Genomic DNA, 18,180 nt, shown 5'->3' with positions numbered 1-18,180 from the left:
GAGAATCGCTGGAACCTGAGAGGCGGTGGTTGCAGTGAGCTGAGATGGCGCCACTACACTCCAGCCTGGTGACAGAGCGAGACTCCATCTTAAAAAACAAAACAACGACAACAACAAAAAAGGCTCTTGGCAGTATAAATGCTAGTCTTTTGAGGATGATTCCTCTTTTTCCTCTGGATGCTTTTTTTTTTAAAAAAGATTGTTTTGTTCTTTTGTGTTTTGTAAGTACACTATAAGGTTTCTTTGTATGTATTCCTTTCAATTTATTGTGATTGGGACATATATGAATTTCTGATCTACCTGCCATGATATTGTATAGGTGTGCATTTCCTTTTATTTACCCTGATTGGAATATAAAGATTTATATATTTCATCAGTTCTGGAATAGCATTATCTCTTTAAATATTGTCTCTTCTACAGTCTTTTTCTTCTCATCTGAAACTCCAATTACCCGTGTACTAGGCATTTTATCTTCTATATCTTTTAATGTCTCTAACATGTATTCTATCTATGTATTTTTCCAGCTACATCCTGTGTAATGTTTTCAATTCTGCCTTCCAGTTGAGGAGTTGGCTAATATTGAGAAGGGCTCTACAGTAAACATGACAACTATTTTGGGCTTTGTAACTATACAAAATCTTGTAACTATTTTTGACCATGTAGTATCTGTTACAACTATACAACCCTGCCATTGCTGCGCAGAAGCAGTCATGGACAATATAGAAATGAATTAGTGTGGCTTGTCCCAACAAAATTATATTGACAAAAGCAGATGAAGGGCCATAGTTTGCCAACCCTTCCTCTACTTCTTCAGTTCTCTCTTCAGCTGTGACATCTACTGTTTCACTCACTTATTGATTTATTAATTTCAATTAACAAATTATTTAGTCCCGGAAATTCTGTTATTCTATTTGATTCTTTTTGAGCTCTGCTTGATTACTTCTGAATATCTCTTTTTCCTTTCTTGGTTTGATTCCATTTTTTGTTTCCTTAGATCTTTTATAATTATTTCATATTATCTTTCAAATAACTGAATTTTCTATTGTTTCTGTTGACATTTTTGCCATGGTCACTTGTTTATTATTTTTTTAATGCAACTAGCATTTTTTTGTAATAATCATTTATATAACTTAAGATTAATCTGTGGGAATTCTTATAAGTCCTGGGCTCTGAATGCTTCCCTCTAAAGAGGACTTGTTCTTGTTTTTCCTTGATGTTAGGGAGTGCACTATCCTTTCACTGATACTATAACCCATTCTAGGGTCCCATTTTTATGCAGGTGTCTCAGGCTTAGCAGCTCATCCAAATTAGGTCTATGGCTCAGTGATCCATTCCCTTGGACGCAGCTGTAAAGCTTTCTCAGTATTGATATTTACCACCAAGGCAGCCATGTTGTTCATATTTGCCCCTTCTCTGCTTTCATCAGGTTCATTTGTTTTGTTCTCCCACCCTTGGGAGAATTATTTTACTTTCTTGTAAGAGCTGGAGAACACTTAACATATAATTGTTGTGGCTTATGCGGTATTTAGGTGTTTTGTAGTGAATAAGGATTTGGGGAGTATCAAGTTAGTCCACCATACTGCAAGCAGAAGTCACATGAAAAAATTTGCATTTAAAAAATTATTTGGACATCTCTATGGTGAACATCCTGGGCCTGTCCTCAAACTGCCTTCTGCTTCAGGTTTCACCTAAATGACTGCTGCTCATTCATCACATTTCAGGTTAAATATCATTTCCAAACTGAATCCTTCTCTGACACTCCAAACTAGATCAGATCTTTATACTTTTGACCTTCTTAAATGTGATTGTATACTTATTGTCTAATTTTTATTTTGTATGCATTTTCCTACTGTAAACTCTATTGGGGCAGAAACCATTTCTGTTGTGCTTACATTGTGTCCCATGACCTAACCAAGTGGTCCGTAAATATTGACGGAGTAAATAAGTGAATGACATTGGGCCATCTGTTTACAAATTTTATAGGTGATATATTATGGACCTTCTTAAGTAAGTTTAAAATTAAGTGTTTTTAAATTAATCAACTGCAATTATTTTTATGGCACATGATAAAGACCTTACATAACCAGCAAGATAGCATCATTTTCCATCATAGAAATTAATATATTAAAACAGATCCCCTTTTTAGTATATAAAATTGAAAATGATTATAACAAATGATAAAGACTACAGTTGGTAAGGTTGCAGGGAAATTAACAATTTCATGCACTGCAGGCCAGAGTGTAAGCTGATAAGTGCTTTCTAAAAAACCAACTTTGCAATATGTATCGAATACTTGAAAATATCATGCATTTAACCTAGCAATATACCTTTAGGAATTTTTCCTAAGAAAACATTTGGATATGGGTTAAATATGTATAGTATAAGATTAATTATTGAAGCACTATCTATGATAGCAAAAAATGGAGGGAAAATGCCTACATTTCTAAATAGCAGATAATTGGATTAATTATGGCACATCCATATATTGAAATATAATTATTTCATTATAAATTAGAATATTTAAATTTTTAAAGTTTACAGTTCATTAAAACAATCCAATTATGAATCAGAATGTATAATATGTGTATAGATTTAGAGAAATAAATTATAATTATATTTACAAACTAATATTTCAGTTATTTCTGGTTGGCATATTTATAGGAAATTTTCATTTTGATCTTTATTTTTCCAAATTTCTCTTCTCGTAGTATGATGTATATGAAATCCTTTAGTTACAATATATGTTGTTTTTAAAAAATATTAGTTATACGGCAGAGGGTGATATTTATATCAGAGAACCTCTATACCAACTTTAATTCTCTTTACTTTTATTTTAAATTGCTCTTGGTATTTCTTTCTCTTGAATTCTGGAATTATGTACAGCAGTGATTTCAGTTTGGATTAGTCCAAGGAACTTTTCTTATTTGTTTGTTTGGTCCCAGGAGAGGCCAGTTATCAAGCACATTTTGGTCCTTGGCCTATTCACCAGCACCCTAACACAAAAATGAAGTAATACAATCTTAGATCTTCATAGAGTCAGATGATTGCTTTCATCATAGTGGTATCTGCTCTTTTTTAAATAAACATCTGAGGAAATTAGAATGCAGTGCAAAATCCAGACAAGGAAGGGGGGAGTGTTTGCAAAAAGATAAGAACATATTTCAGAATTTCCTCTTTTAAAATATTTTTTCATAGAAAATCTGTTTCTTATATCTCAATTATCATATAAAAACAATTAATTTCTTCTTCTGGATATTTAAAATTAGAGGGGAAGTAAAAGGACACTGAGTGTGTAATATATGACCAAGTGATACATCATTTGATTCAAACAATAGGAGGTATTATAGGTTAGGAAACAAAAAAGAAGGGATTAGTGTTTTCTTCCTCATCATCTTTCATCATTTCTTATTCTCGTGCTGTGACATCCTCTCCTTTCCATTCTGTTCACAAATGGATATTGGTGGGAAATACACGAAGTGCAAAGTGACTTTTACCTGCTGTGCTGCAGGCAGAATTGACAATTCAGAAATACCACCCTCTAGGTGTCTCTTCCCTTCTCATTTTCCCTAGAGGAAGCTAAAGATGTCATGCATTCCTCATAGCAGAGGCAGGTGAAAAGAAGCCTATAAGAAACTCAAAAGCACCATGAACTTTGTCATTTGCTCACGCATTGCTTGTGAAATAATCTTTTACAACAAACCACCAGATTTCCAGGACAAACTTAACTGATGTGTTGGCGATGGGGTGGGGGAGCATTTAATTTAATTTAATGTCTCGTTAATTTAACCACACTTCACTATACAATGTTAACCCTGGTGTCTTTATTCAACCCACAAGCTTGCTAAGTACTGTAAACCAGGCAATGTGCAGAGTCCTAGAGATTATAAAGCCTAGGGATTATAAACACATTTATCCCTCACATATCTAAAAGCTGTACAGGTGATAAAAGTGATTGAAAAAATAACTCTAGAAGATGCTATAGTTTTCATTAAGTAATAGAACGGATGCTCGTCAGCACTAAATAATGAATTTTCAGGAGGAATGTGGGCAGATATGACTAAATAATTTTGGAAGTGTTATTTATACAAAGTTAAACAGATTTCTTTACTATCAGGCTTCTCAGACACCTTCATATGCTGTGATTGTTCTGTGAACCTCCAAGAGGGTTGCGTAATTTGCATTGTTTACAAAATATTTGGGCATCCCTGAGGGTCATTGTTCCTTACAACGTGTTTTGGAAAATGTTGACAGCCATTAATTCATCTTTACTCAAATTTACTCCAAAGGAATGGATATTAAACATGTCAAAATTAGTTTTTATTGGTGTTACAAACCCCTGAAATTTTTTATTATACTGGAAAAGGGAACTATAAAATGTGTGAACACAAACTGTTCAAACAAGGGAAGTACAGCACTAGGTTCGCAGAGATCTGAATATTTAAGCAGACTTCCTCATTGATATTTTCTCTTCTGCTCAAATGCCTGATTCTAGAGCTCAGTTTTTTACCCTTTTTCTCTTAGATATTTCTTACCCTATAGTGTAGTTGTTCTTTACCTTTATAGAAACTAAATTTTTAATTTGTTTTACCCCAGAAATCATCAGAAATAGTAGAAAATGGATTAGGATGAGTAATGCTGTTTACTCCTCTCATTCCTGACTTTTCCTTTAAAAATATCTTTTTCAATTTAGAGCTCATGTCACACTTGTTACAGGAGGAACTGATAATCATGACTAATCATGACGGGATGTTCAATGTATATAAAAGAGTTTTTGCATTTGTTTTAGAATGCAGTAACCTGCCAGATTGATGAATAGCACAAATTACAAAATTGCTTAGCTCATGGAGAAATTTAAGAAAATATGTATATAGAGGCCTTATCAACTATATTTTGGATGAATCTGCCTTTCAAAAAGTGTTGTCTGTGCTTGTGTGCACACATGTGTATGCAGCTTGCAGGGGGATGTACATGTGTGTGATGGCTTCTCTGAAAACAGAGTGTGACCCACAGGCAGATGTTAAGATCAGGCCTCAGTGGCAGAAGGTTCTGTTGTACAAATTCTGTTTTTTAAGAATCTTTGAAATAAATTAACACACAACTGCACTTGGTGTTCAGCTGCTTATTGTTTAAGACCAGATAGAAGTTTTATGTCATAACTTTTTTGACTTTATCTATAATTAAAAGAAGTGTATCTATTTTAATCTGTTTTATAATTTTTTCATATATTAAGCCTTTTTCACAGAGCACCCTATTTTTATTGAAATCATGTAACTTCAATAACTACAGGCCCCAGAAAAAAAATGAGAATATTAAATATTGATACATAAGACTACCCTTTCTTCTCATCGGAACCACTTTAATATTTAATTATCATCATGGAGTTAAGTCCCACTTAACATTCGAATGAGAAAATTTGTCTTTTATGTTCGAATTTTAAATAACCACATTTTAACAGACTCTTTATCAATGTCAAAGCAGCATTATTATGTTTATTTATATCTAAGGAGAAAAATTCTATTCTTAAGATTTAAAGTAAATTATTTTATTATTAACTAAAGTAGAATTAAACACCAAAGATTTTCTGCTAAGTGTGAATACATACTAACTTTAATAGAGATCTTTTTACCCAGTATACTTAACTACAGTTCCTACTTCTGTTTGCTTTTCACAGAATTTTCTGTTTTACTAACTATCATATAATAAAAATGTTCCAAGCTGGGCGTGGTGGCTCTCGCCTGTAATCCCAGCACTTTGGGAGGCTAAGGAGGGGTGGATCACCTGAGGCCAGGAGTTCGAGACCAGCCTGGCCAACTTGAAACCTCATCTCTACTAAAAATACAAAATTAGCCAGGTGTGGTGGTGCGCACCTGTCATCCCAGCCACTTGGGAGGCTGAGGCAGGAGAATCGCTTGAACCCAGGAGGTGGAGTTTGCAGTGAGCTGAAATTGCGCTACTGCACTCCGGCCTGGGTGACAGAGGGAGACTCCATCTGAAAAATAAAAAATAAAATAAAAAATAAAAATGTTCCAAATAATTTATACCCTGTTAATTCTAATAAGCAGTAATAATAATTTGTCATATTACTAATTCATGAATTCTTATCATCTTAAGTAATATTTTTATATTGCATATATTACTCATTCATTTCCTCAGCATATATGCATTAAATGTCAACAATATGCCATCTGGTGTTCTAGCACTAGAGATACCTCACAAAGGAAGCAACCAGTAACCAAATAGGTAAATACATCATGTTAGATGGCAGCCATATGTACAGTGGCCATCAATAAAACATATTGAGAAAAAGATCTGTGGGAATGGGAAATACACTTTCATATAGGATGGTTGGAGATAACCTCACTAATCCTGAGTCATGTAAGTAGAGACCAGAAGAAAGTGAGCAAGCAAGCCAGGTGTGCATGTGTGTATATATGATTTTGTGTACACGTAGAGAAAGCACTCTCAGGCAGAAGCAGCAGCACTTGCAAAGGCCTTGAGCCTGGAGCTTGCTTCCTGTGTTTGAGGATTAGTTAGGAGGCCAGCATGGCTTGAGTGGAGGGGAACAGGGCAAGTGAGGGGGTAGATAAGGTCAGATTGTGGGAAGCGGGGCTCATACATCATTATAAAGGCTTTGGCTTTTACCTTGTGTGCCACCATTACAGGATTTGAGTCAAGGAATACTGTCATAATGACTGATGCTTGAAGAGGCTCAGAGTAGTGTGTGGCCAGTTCTCTGACAAAGAAAGCACTGGAGGAGAAAGACCAAGAGGCTGCCTGCATACTCAGGGATAAGCTGATAGTGGCTGGGATCAGTGGAACAGTGGTGGATATGGTGAGGGAAGGTCACGTTCTGGGTGTGTTTTGAAGGTAGAGCTGGCAGGAATTAATTTATAAACTGAGCTTATATAAACAATAATTTTTAAATCTCGAATACTCTGAGTCTACTAAACAAACATTCATAAAATACAACTGGTTTAAATTTCTCTCAAGGCTTTTGTAAAAACATACTTTAGAATGTATGAAAGAGCAAGGTTTAGGACTTCCTTTCTTACGGTCTTCTTTAACTGACTTGCTGATTCAATGGTAAGCATTATATTTTAAATGTCATTGGTTTTTAAGGTCTCCACCTTAGACAAGTCAGATAGAAAATGTCTAATGTAATTAAGGGTATTCAAAATACTCCATTATTGCTTTTCAAATATAATTTTCATGGTTTCATTGGGTTTCTATTGCTCCTTATTATTTTCTATCAAAATATAGCAGGAAGAGTGTAAGGATAAGAGCATCGTCTTTGGAGGGCAAGAGACCCAGGTTCAAGTCCAGGCTCCTGCATTTCCCAGTGGTGTGACATTGGGGAATTAACCTAACTGCCCTGAGCCTCAGCAGCCTTCTCTTTTGGAAAGGAGACAGGATTGTTGTGAGCTTTATGTGTTATTCTGCATATAAAATAGCCAGTACAAAATACCAGACACATATTTAAAATTCTATAAATGCTCATCATTATGTTTGTTTTAATAATTACAGTGACAAGATGTTGATGACACGGAAAGTATTTGCACTTATCGGGAAGAATTATTGTAGGAGGAACTGTTGCCTTTAGAGTTGACTACTGCAAAGTTACCATTTATTACCAATAATTTAGATATAGAAGGCTGCTTCATATGCCTAATATTCAGTAGTTAATCTTGTATATATACTAAAATAAGGATGTGTAAATAAAGGCAAGTCCAAATTGCTACACGTGGTATTTAACCTGTCAGATTTGTACCTAATTTAGTGATAAACTAAGTAAAATGGTGGTCCTTCACTCTGTATAACATTCTTTTCTTAGCGAAGGTTGACACAAGCGAGCTTCCCCTGACTTACCTTTCTCACTTGTCATCACCTGACCCCCTGGCTCCATTCTGTCAAGCAGGCAGTGTGCTGCAGTGAAGTCTAATATGATAGGACAACTTACACTATCACTGTGGATGACAATCCCATTTGACAGCTGAACAAAATAGAAAAGTTTACTCCTATTTAACCATATAGCATCTACCAGGTAGCTAAGCCAAAAGATTATGTCAAATCAGCAGAATAATGAAGATAAGTTATTTGCTCTTTTTATCAATTTGCATAGGCATATTAAGTGAAATAATCACCCATAACTTTATGGTATGAATTTTTATTGTTGTCTACATGATAATGTAATTTAGGTATAGTTTTTGTCTGAATACCCAAATTCCCAAATTAATGATTTATATAGAACTTCCCAGTTGAGCTTTTGTGATCATTGTCAATGCATAATTATTCATAGGTTACAGTTTGTGTTTTGTATTAACATTCATTCAATGGGAATTGATTCTAAAGTAATATGTGAAAAATCCATTACTAAATAAATATAAAATATTAGGATTAGCTCATGGTTCACTGCTTTGTAATTTATGCATTAGACTTTTCCTCCTTCCTAAAAATACTTGAAAGACTAATATTTGGCCATTAATTTTTCCATAGTTAACATTCAAAATGCATTCAGATGGAATAAATGTGGTTGATATATTATTCTGCATATGAAATTAAGTAATGTTTCCCTATTTAGGAATAAAAAATTGTAAGAAATGTTTTCAAAGCATAAATTCCAGCAGCACATGAGTCTGTGAAGTAAAAATTATATACTCTATATTGGAAAAAAATTCTCGTACTTAAATGATACTTTGGTTTGACTGAAAGGTCATTATGTCAGTATAATTCAGGTATAAGTTTAAAATTAATTGCTTTCATCCTAATTGACTAGTTAACAAGCATCAAACATATATACACACACACATACATATGATTATATGTATATATAAAGGAACAAATAAAAATCTTGTTAGGAAAGTTATTTTAAGCATTTATTTTTCTTTGTTTTCAGTAATTCCTGTTTCTATTTTATACATAACCATTAAAATTAGTACATTGGAATGATAAATGCACAAGTCTTTGGGAATTAAAATATAATCTTTAGAGAAATAAGCTAAGCAGGGCACAGTGGCTCACACCTGTAATCCCAGCGCTTTGGGAGGCCAAGGAGGGCAGATCACCTGAGGTCAGGAGTTCCAGACCAAACTGAACAACATGGTGAAACCCCATCTCTACTACAAATACAAAAATTAGCCAAGCATAGTGGCAGGTGCCTGTAATCCCAGCTACTAGGGAGGCTGAGGCAAGAGAATTGCTTGAACCCAGGAGGCGGAGGTTGCAGTGAGCCGAGATCGTGCCATTGCACTGCAGCCTGGGCAACAAGAGCAAAACTCTGTCTCAGTAAATAAATGAACAAATAAACAAACAACCTAATAAGGTAGGAAATGATTGTTGTTAATTATCAAGTGCAAAAGGTTTATTTTGTTATTAAAATATATAAACAGGTTTTGAAGTGAATATGAGATTCATACTTTTTTCCCTCTGCACTAACAAGGCAGTTAAGATTTACATGTTCAAAATTTTAGATGATTGCCGTACAACTGGATACCTAAATTGATACAGAATAAATTCTAAATTTCTGTTATTTGATATATTTTACATTTTTAATCCTAATCTTAGTAAAATAAGATTTCTTTTCAGTCTTCATAGCTACTTTGTGAAATTCTGATGAAACTCACATGATTTCACAGGAATATTTAAACACAAAAATCTTGAAAAGAAACATAGCTTGCTTTCTTCCCTGTATATTTTAATTCTAATATTTATTTTTATTCATATGCCCATATATTTAAGCAAACAAAAAGAGGTCAGTGAACTTCTACATGTATCCAAAATTTCTATGTTTCTTACAACAATTAAATCTCCAGTTCTGTGTTAGCTGAATTATTATTTGGAAGAGAACCAGTTAAGACATTTTACCTTACATTCATTATTTTTTAATAATATTTTCATTCAGGGGATTTCACTTAGTTGGTCAAATGTTTGGTACTACTATAAAACACTTTTCACTGCCATTTTCAAGGACTAGTCATTGTTTTTGGTAGACCTGGAAAATATTTATTGTAATCTTTTACCTTGAAGGCTGTCTAAAAGAGAATAATTCCATTCCATTCATTCTGGGTCAAAATATAAAGCAAATGGCTGCAAATATTTCCAGTAAATTTCTACTGTAAACACAATTAATATGTATACAGTGAACTTTTCCTTGGATTTTTAAATATATATATGTATGAAATATATAAAAGTCAATGTTCGATCAATATAAATTATTGATTCTGATATTTTTTTCAGGCCTGATGGAATTGGAACTGTTTCAGTGGAAGAAAAAGAAAGATTTGAGGAGATAAAAGAGAGACTCTCTTCCCTTTTAGAAAATCAGATAAGCCATTTCAGGTATATATTTTTTTCATTAATATAAATATTTCTTTTCATACTTTACTCAACCCTTACTTCCCCCAAAAATTGTTTATTATATCATTCTACTAGTGCTCAAGATCATCAGTAGCCCTCCATTGCCTGCAGGGTAAGGTTCACATTCTTCAGTCTGTGGTCTGCTTCTCAGCATATCATTCAGTCTCCTGTACTCATTTAAGCTAGCCATTCTCCCTACAATATCCGTTCCACTGCACCTCTTACTTGCCTTTTGCATTTCTCATTTTTGCATAGTCTCTTCCCCCTAGCTCTGGTGACTGTTCCTCCTGCTCTCTGTATTACCAGGTAAAGAGCCCTCAAGTTTCACCTCCACAGTGGAGCCTTTCTCAATTATTCCAGCAGAGAGTATTCTGAAGTCTTTGAGCATTTATTGTATGTAGTATTTTCTTGTCACTTATAACCCACATGGCTTTAAAGTCATTAGTTATCTTTTTACTTACATTCTGTGAGAATACAGGTCACAGCACCTAGCACCATTCCTTGCTCAAAAAATTAGCTATCAGCCAGTCACAGAGGCTCATGCCTGTAATCCCAACACTTTGGGAGGCCATGTGGGTTGGATCACTTGAGACCAGGAGTTCAAGACCAGACAGGGCAAAATGGTGAAACCCCATCTCTATAAAAAATACAAAACTTAACCAGCCAGACATGGTGGTGCATGTCTGTAGTCTCAGCTGCTCAGGAGGTAGAGGTGGGAGGATCACCTGATTCTGGGGAGGTCGAGGCTGCAGTGAGCTATGATCACACCACTGCACTCCAGCCTGGACGACAACATGAGACCTTGTCTCAAAAATAAAAAAATAAAAAAAAAAAGGCCACCGATACTAAGAAACATTTCAAACATTTACAGAGTAAAAGATAAATACCTTGATAATATTTCTTTTCTCCTGGTTATAGTTAGTTTAACAGAACCTAATAATTAAAAACAGAAATATGCCAATATATTTTCTTTTTCTCCCTTATTATTAGGCCTATAAAATGTCACCACATAATGTATTGTGTCTTATAACCTGTCTGCTATGTTGCATGCATGTGATTTGGAACTTAGTTAAAAAATAAACTTAGTGAATATGCTCTTATTTTGCACTTATTTAAAAAATAAACAGTGAATATGCTCACAAAAATATTTTATTTAACCATATGAATGCTGTATGACCATGCTGAGACTCCATTTCTTTATCTTCTTATTCTTCCTGATCTGTTATTGCCTCATTATTATTCCTTTTTGTTATGTTTCCTGATAATATAAAGGTCTTAGACTGTGATTTTTTAAATGATATTGAAAGGAGAAAATCTCATAGTATATACTATGAATCTATTCCCCTACATTAGTGATTTTTCAACTGGGGCTTGTAGCACTACCTTAGGGTAAGTGAATGAGGTACGATTTTCATTGTCATGATAACCAGGGGTAGGGACAGTCATTTAGTGCTGGGTTTAACAGTGCAGTACATGAGACAATCGCACATTGGAGAATTATTCTGCCCAAAAAGCCCAGTAAATTTACATTAGGAAACACTGTTGTAGATAGCATAGCTGAATTCAACTTACAGAGTTAAGATTGAATTCTCTGCCTGAAATGATTTTTGAGTTTACAAACAAAATGAAGACATAAAAAATTATTTGTATAATTTTTTCATACAAATTGCATTTGTAGAGATGTGTTTCTGCATTTGCTGTTGCTGAAAGCATTGCCTTAACCAGGTGTGGTGGCTCAAACCTATAATCCCAGCACTTTAGGAAGGAAGGTTGCTTGAGCCCAGGAGTTCAAGACCAGCCTAGGCGACATAGTGAGACCCCATCTCTACAAAAAAGAAAAACAAAAAAATTATCTGGGTGTGGTGGTGTGTGCCTGTGGTCCCAGCTACTCCAGAGGCTGATGTGGGAGGATCACTTGAGCCTGGGAGGTCAATACTACAGTGAGCTCTGATTACACCACTGCACTCCAGCTTGGGTGACAAGACTCTGTCTCAAAAAAACAAAAACAAACAAACAAAAAAGTGTTGTCTCCTAGGTTGTATAGAATCCTTTAAATGTATTTTATGTATCTTTCAATGAAAATCAGTGTAATTTCCCTCTTTTTTGCTACCGTTGAGACCCAGCCATCATTTTAGATATCTATATTAGTAACTGAATAAGTCCCCATTATTATATCAATGATTTGAACTGCAAGCAATAGAAATCCTACCTCAAACTGTTTTAAACAATAAATAAATTTGTATGCTCACTTGCCTGCAGGTCTCAAGCAGGCAAGCTTTAAGACAAGCTTAATTCAGTAGCCATAGCTCTCTTTCTTTGTGATTCTCACATTGCTATTCTCTTTCATGGGATAGCTTCATCCCCAGACTAGTAGTAAGATAACATAATTTTTTTATTTTTTTTTCTTTATCTCACACCTTAGCCGTTAAGCCTACAGAATTTCTTGGTCTCACATTCATACCTGCCAGTGTTCAAAGGAAGTCGTAGAAGCTATATTTTTCTGTAGTTTTAAGATCATAAAAAGTTTCCTTAGAAGATCCTAGCAAACTATTTTTTATATCTCGTGAGCCTGGTTTTGAACCAGAACCAGTGGCCAGAGAAATTCTGTGCACGGGATGCCTCAATCAGTCACTGACATTGACACGGGATTGCTGTATCGAGTTAGACTAATCAGAGCCACTCACCAAGGGACTTCAATTCCCCACACTACCACCCAAAAACTACAACTACATAGTAGTGGACAGGGATGTCCACGTCATTTATTGTATTCATTTTGTATTAGTATCATTTTAATTTCCTGTCCTCTCTTAAAGTTTTGTTTCTCTATTTCTCTTATACTCACATCATCTTTGGATAATTTCTCTAAATATGTACTATGCAATCCTGATATGGTTTGGTTCTGTGTCCCTACCCAAATCTCACCTTGAATTGTAATAATCCCCACGTGTCAAGGGCGGGACCATGTGGAGGTAATTGGATGGTGGGGGAGGTTTCCCCCATGCTGCTCTCATGATAATGAGCGAGTCTCACGAGAGCTGATGGTTTTATAAGTATATTTCATGAATTTTCAGAAACTTAAGGATTAAAAAGTCCTAAGGTCTTCCAGAAAGAGAAACTAGATTTTATGCAATGAGTTAGAATGACTTCTCAACATTGATTTAGTCTACAAATATTTATTGAGCTCCTACTTTGTGTCAGACAGTGAACAAAACTTTAAAAGATCCTTTTCTTCAACTTTTATTTTGATGTGAGGAGCAATACTGATATCTGGAAAACAGTAACTTCATAATTCTGAGAAACTACCGTTTCCAACCTAGCATTCTATACCAGCAATAGTTTCTATTAACAGTGATGATAGAATAATGATATTTTTAGACATGCACTAAAGAAAATGTTCGTTTTATGTTCCTTTTGGTGAATTGTAGAATTTACCAAAACCAGGGGGAAACAAAGAGGATCTAAGATCCCTGAAACTGGCTGGGTGCGGTGGCTCACACTTGTAATCCCAACATTTTGGGAGGCTGAGGTGGGTGACTTACTTGAGGTCAGGAGTTTGAGACCAGCCTGGCCAACATGGTGAAACCCTGTTTCTACTAAAAATACAAAATTAGCTGGTCATGGTGGTGAGCTCCTGTAATCCCAGTTACTTGGGAGGCTGAAGCATGAGAATTGCTTGAACCTAGGAGGCAGAGGCTGCAGTGAGCCGAGATCACGTGACTGCACTCCAGCCTACGTGATGGAGTGATACTGTGTCTCAAAAAAGAAAAAGAAAAAGAAAAAAAAAATCCCTGAAACAAGAAATCAACATGGGAGAGAGAAAGGAGTCCCTAGAGTGATGGTTAATTGAAACCCTCAAAGTGACAGTTGATTTTAGAAGCAATCAGTTCTGACTGGAGCATGTCAGAAAATGCTTCAACGTAGATTAAATTGATAAAACATATTTTGAGATGTTGAGACATTTGCCCACTTGGAATACAGTTTGGAGTTGTATTAATTAGATTGTACTACTTTTACTAGAATTTGGAATTGTATTAGATTAAGTATATAAAGAGAGGACATCAAAAACATATAAGTATGAATTATGAACAAACTATTGAGCAAGGCATAGAAAGTAATCATAGAAAATACTGTGTCTCGGTTGTCTAGAACATTCTCATAACTAATGTAATGTAGATACTGAATTTAGATCTAACTCCTGCAAAATGATGTAACTATATGAGAAGTAAGGAAGGGACAGGAATTTTGTTTATAGCGGGGGAATGTGGTCAAAAAAAAAAAAAAAAGAGGGAGCTACTTATGTCCAAGATGGAGCAGTAGGGGATTATATTTACCCTCCCCCCCAAAACAATTTAAAAAGGCCCCAAAAATGGGAAAACATATTTTCAAGACATTAAACATAAAGCAATGAAAGTGATTCCTGAGAAATGGAAAAGAAATTAAGTAAGCCCTTTAGTTGCACCTGCTTACTGCCAGAAGAGCATTTCCAGGCCATGATCCAGAAAGGAGGAACCTAGGTAGAGCCTAGTGGACTCTCTGACTTGAAGAGGCAGAGCTGGAATTCCAGGGAGGCCAAGGTAGCCAGAGATTTCAGGCCAGAGGTCTAAAGGAGAGAGAGGAGAGAGCTATAGGTATTTGCAAATGATTCCTTGGAATCTCCGGTTAAGTATTGATCATTTCATATATGTGAGGAAACTATCCAAAGTCTGGCAAAGAACCACAGGAAAGGCTTATGGGGGGAAATCTCTAATGCTAACGCACAGGACCAGGGGTAGTTCTAGTTTTCATTACCCGGAGTGGAAAACCAACTCATGGGTATCTGTAGAGTACTATAATCTATAGAGTACTCATTAGGTTTTGCTTCAGCCATGGGAAAAAAATTAACACAACTCTGATATCACCTAATGGGGATTAAAATCAAGATTCAAGTAGGTCAAACTGTTTCCAGGTAATTTAAGAGCATTCCTGAATACAGAGATCAAGCATATTCAAAGGAATACAAAAATATCTAGACATCAACAAGACAAAACTATCTCCAGCATCTGGTCAAAAAATTTTAAGTATATAGAAAAATAGTAAAATATGATCAATGAAGAGGATTAAAAAGCCAACCAAGCAAAACTGAGAAGACACAAAATAAAGAATTAGTAAACCAAAGGTATTAGAAGGACTATTGTTACTATATGTTATATACAACCAGTTAAGGGCATTGATGGTAAACCTATGGCTAACATACTTAATGGTAAAAGACTGAATGTTTTCTACCTAAAATAAAAAACAAGGCAAGGATGTCTGCTCTCACTTCTTATGTTCAAAATTGTAGCAAATGGTCTATCTAGGTAGTGCATTGATTCTGAAAAAAAACAAATTTTTTGAAGTCATCCAAAGTGGAAAGGAAGAAGCAAAACTATCTTTATTTGCAGGTAGCATGATTATCTGAGTAGAAAATCTTACAGAATCTATAAAATTATACTCCAATATTTAAGTTGCAGGATCCTAGATAATTTTTTTGAGACAGGGTCTTACTCTGTCGCCCTGTCTCAGGGCTGGAGTGCAGAGGTGTGATCACTGCTCACTGCAGCCTCAACTTCCCAGGCTCAAGCGATCCTCCCACCTCAGCATCCCAAGTAGCTGGGACCACAGGCACATGCCACCATGCACAGATAATATTTTATTTTACAGAGATGGGATCTCCCTATGTTTCCCAGGGCTACTCTTAAATTCTTCGGCTGAAGAGATCTTCCTGTCTGGGCGTCCCAAAATACGGGGATTACAGGCATGAGCCACCACACCCTGTGATAAATATAATAAATAAATATTAATATATTTCTATATACTGGCAACAATCAGAAATTGAAATTAAAAATATCATTTACAATAACAACAAAAAATATGAAATACTTTGGGATCAGCCTGATGAAAGATGTGTAAAACATGTACTCTGAATAGTATGAAGTATTGCTGAGAAAAATTAAAACCTATATAGAGGGAGAGATACTGTACTCATGGGTCAGAAGACTCAATATTGTTGTCAGTTCTCTCTAAATTGACCTATGGATCCAAGGCTATTTCAGTCAAAATCCCAGTATGATTGTTTTTTTTAGAAATTGATGTGATAATATAATTTACATGTAAATGCAAAGAATTTACCATAGCAAAAATAACTTTTAAAAAGGACAACGTCAGAATGTTAACACTGATTTCAAAATTTATAATGCTACAGTAATCAAGATAGTATGCTATTGAAAGTCCAAAAGTAGACTCACACACATATATGGTCTGTTGATTTTCAGTGAATGTGCAAGGGCAATTTGCAAAGTATACTTTTTTCCGACAGATGGTATTGGAACTATTAGATATTCAAATGCAAACTATTGACCTCAATTCATACCTCACCCATAATACAAAAGTTAACTCAAAATAGGTAGACCTAGAAAACTTGGGTGAAAAATCTGTGTCTTTGGGCTAGGCAAAGATTCTGAAATGAAACATAAAAATCATAATTCATAAATGGAAAAAAGTTACCTTGAACTTCCTCAAAATTGAAAACTTTCGATCTTCCAAAGACATTATGAGAATAAAAAGTTAAGTCACAGAATGGGAGAAAGTATTTAGACAATGCATATCCCACAGTCAACTTTTATTCAGAATATATAAAACTTTTGAAGTTTAATTATAAAATATTAACCCAATTGAAAAAATTGTTTTAACAGATACTTCACCAAAGGAATATTATACAAAAAGGCATATGGAAAGATACTCAACATCATTATTCAACAGGGAATTGCAATTTGAAACCATAGTTAGGTACCACTGCATACTTAGTGGTATAGTTAAATTCAAAACAAAACAAAAACTGAACAAGTGTTGGCACACTTGTGGAGAAACTGGAACTCTTATATGCTGTTGATAGGAATATAAAATGCTACAACCCACTTTGGAAAATAACTTGGCAGATTCTTAAAAATTTAAACATTTATCATATGACCCAGCCATTCCATTCCTAGGTATTTTTCCCAAGAGAAATGGAAGCATGTGTCCACACAGACTTTTATATGATTGCTCATACCAACATTATTCATAGTAGCCAAACTATGAAAGCCAAATGACCATCAGCAAGGAATAGATACACAGTGTATGCCATGCAATGGAATACTATCCACCAATAAAAAGGAATGAACTCTTGATATATACAACAGCATGAATAAATAACAAGATAACTATGCTAAGTGAAAGAAATCAGACCCACAAAAGTAAATACTGTACATTTCCTCTTACTTAAAATTCTAGACATACAAATTAATCAAAATTATAACAAGGAAATGAGTAGTTGCCTGTGGTCTGGGGGGAAGACTTGCAGGCCATGAATTAACTTGATTATAGTCACAAGTATATACATATGTCAAAACTTAACCAAACCATATATTTTAAATATGTGCAGTTCCTGAAACAAATGAAGGCTACATACTTCTCTTCCATAGTGGAAAGTTAGTAGGATAATATTTAAAATTGAAAAATCAAGAAATAAAAATATTAATGTACAGTTGAAGGATATAAAGTTTAAATACCAAAACAATCAGCTAAAAGTTGACAGCATTTTTTTTTTTTTTTTTGTAGAAAGCAGAAACTGGAACTGACATAAAGGATTTCTGGTTTTCATTTAAAAAAAAAACAGATAAAAGAAGTTTCCTCTTTAAACTATGTGTATATATCACTTTGGTAAAAAAAAAAAATACTGTATTTAAAAATAGGGAACAAAAAGGGCTTAATCATAAGATAAATCTGTGCTGGTTTATTTATCTGTGCAATTAATTTGCCAAAATGGGAATA

At 34.7% G+C, this 18,180-nt stretch overlaps 1 protein-coding gene across 3 annotated transcripts in view; it reads left to right on the top strand.

Moving 5' to 3' along the window:
• The window catches only part of CADPS2 (calcium dependent secretion activator 2), a 567,688-nt gene that overhangs the window by 417,184 nt on the left and 132,324 nt on the right, over positions 1 to 18,180 (top strand). For all 3 annotated transcript variants that reach the window (XM_024250127.3, XM_054559726.2, XM_054559723.2), the window contains exon 14: positions 10,234 to 10,335. In XM_024250127.3, coding sequence (XP_024105895.1) covers positions 10,234 to 10,335 — 102 coding nt within the window. The remainder of the gene's footprint in view (positions 1 to 10,233; positions 10,336 to 18,180) is intronic.

This window comes from Pongo abelii, chromosome 6 (assembly GCF_028885655.2).
Source record: "Pongo abelii isolate AG06213 chromosome 6, NHGRI_mPonAbe1-v2.0_pri, whole genome shotgun sequence".
NCBI lineage: Eukaryota > Metazoa > Chordata > Mammalia > Primates > Hominidae > Pongo > Pongo abelii.
This window is presented reverse-complemented; position numbering and strand designations above follow the sequence as displayed.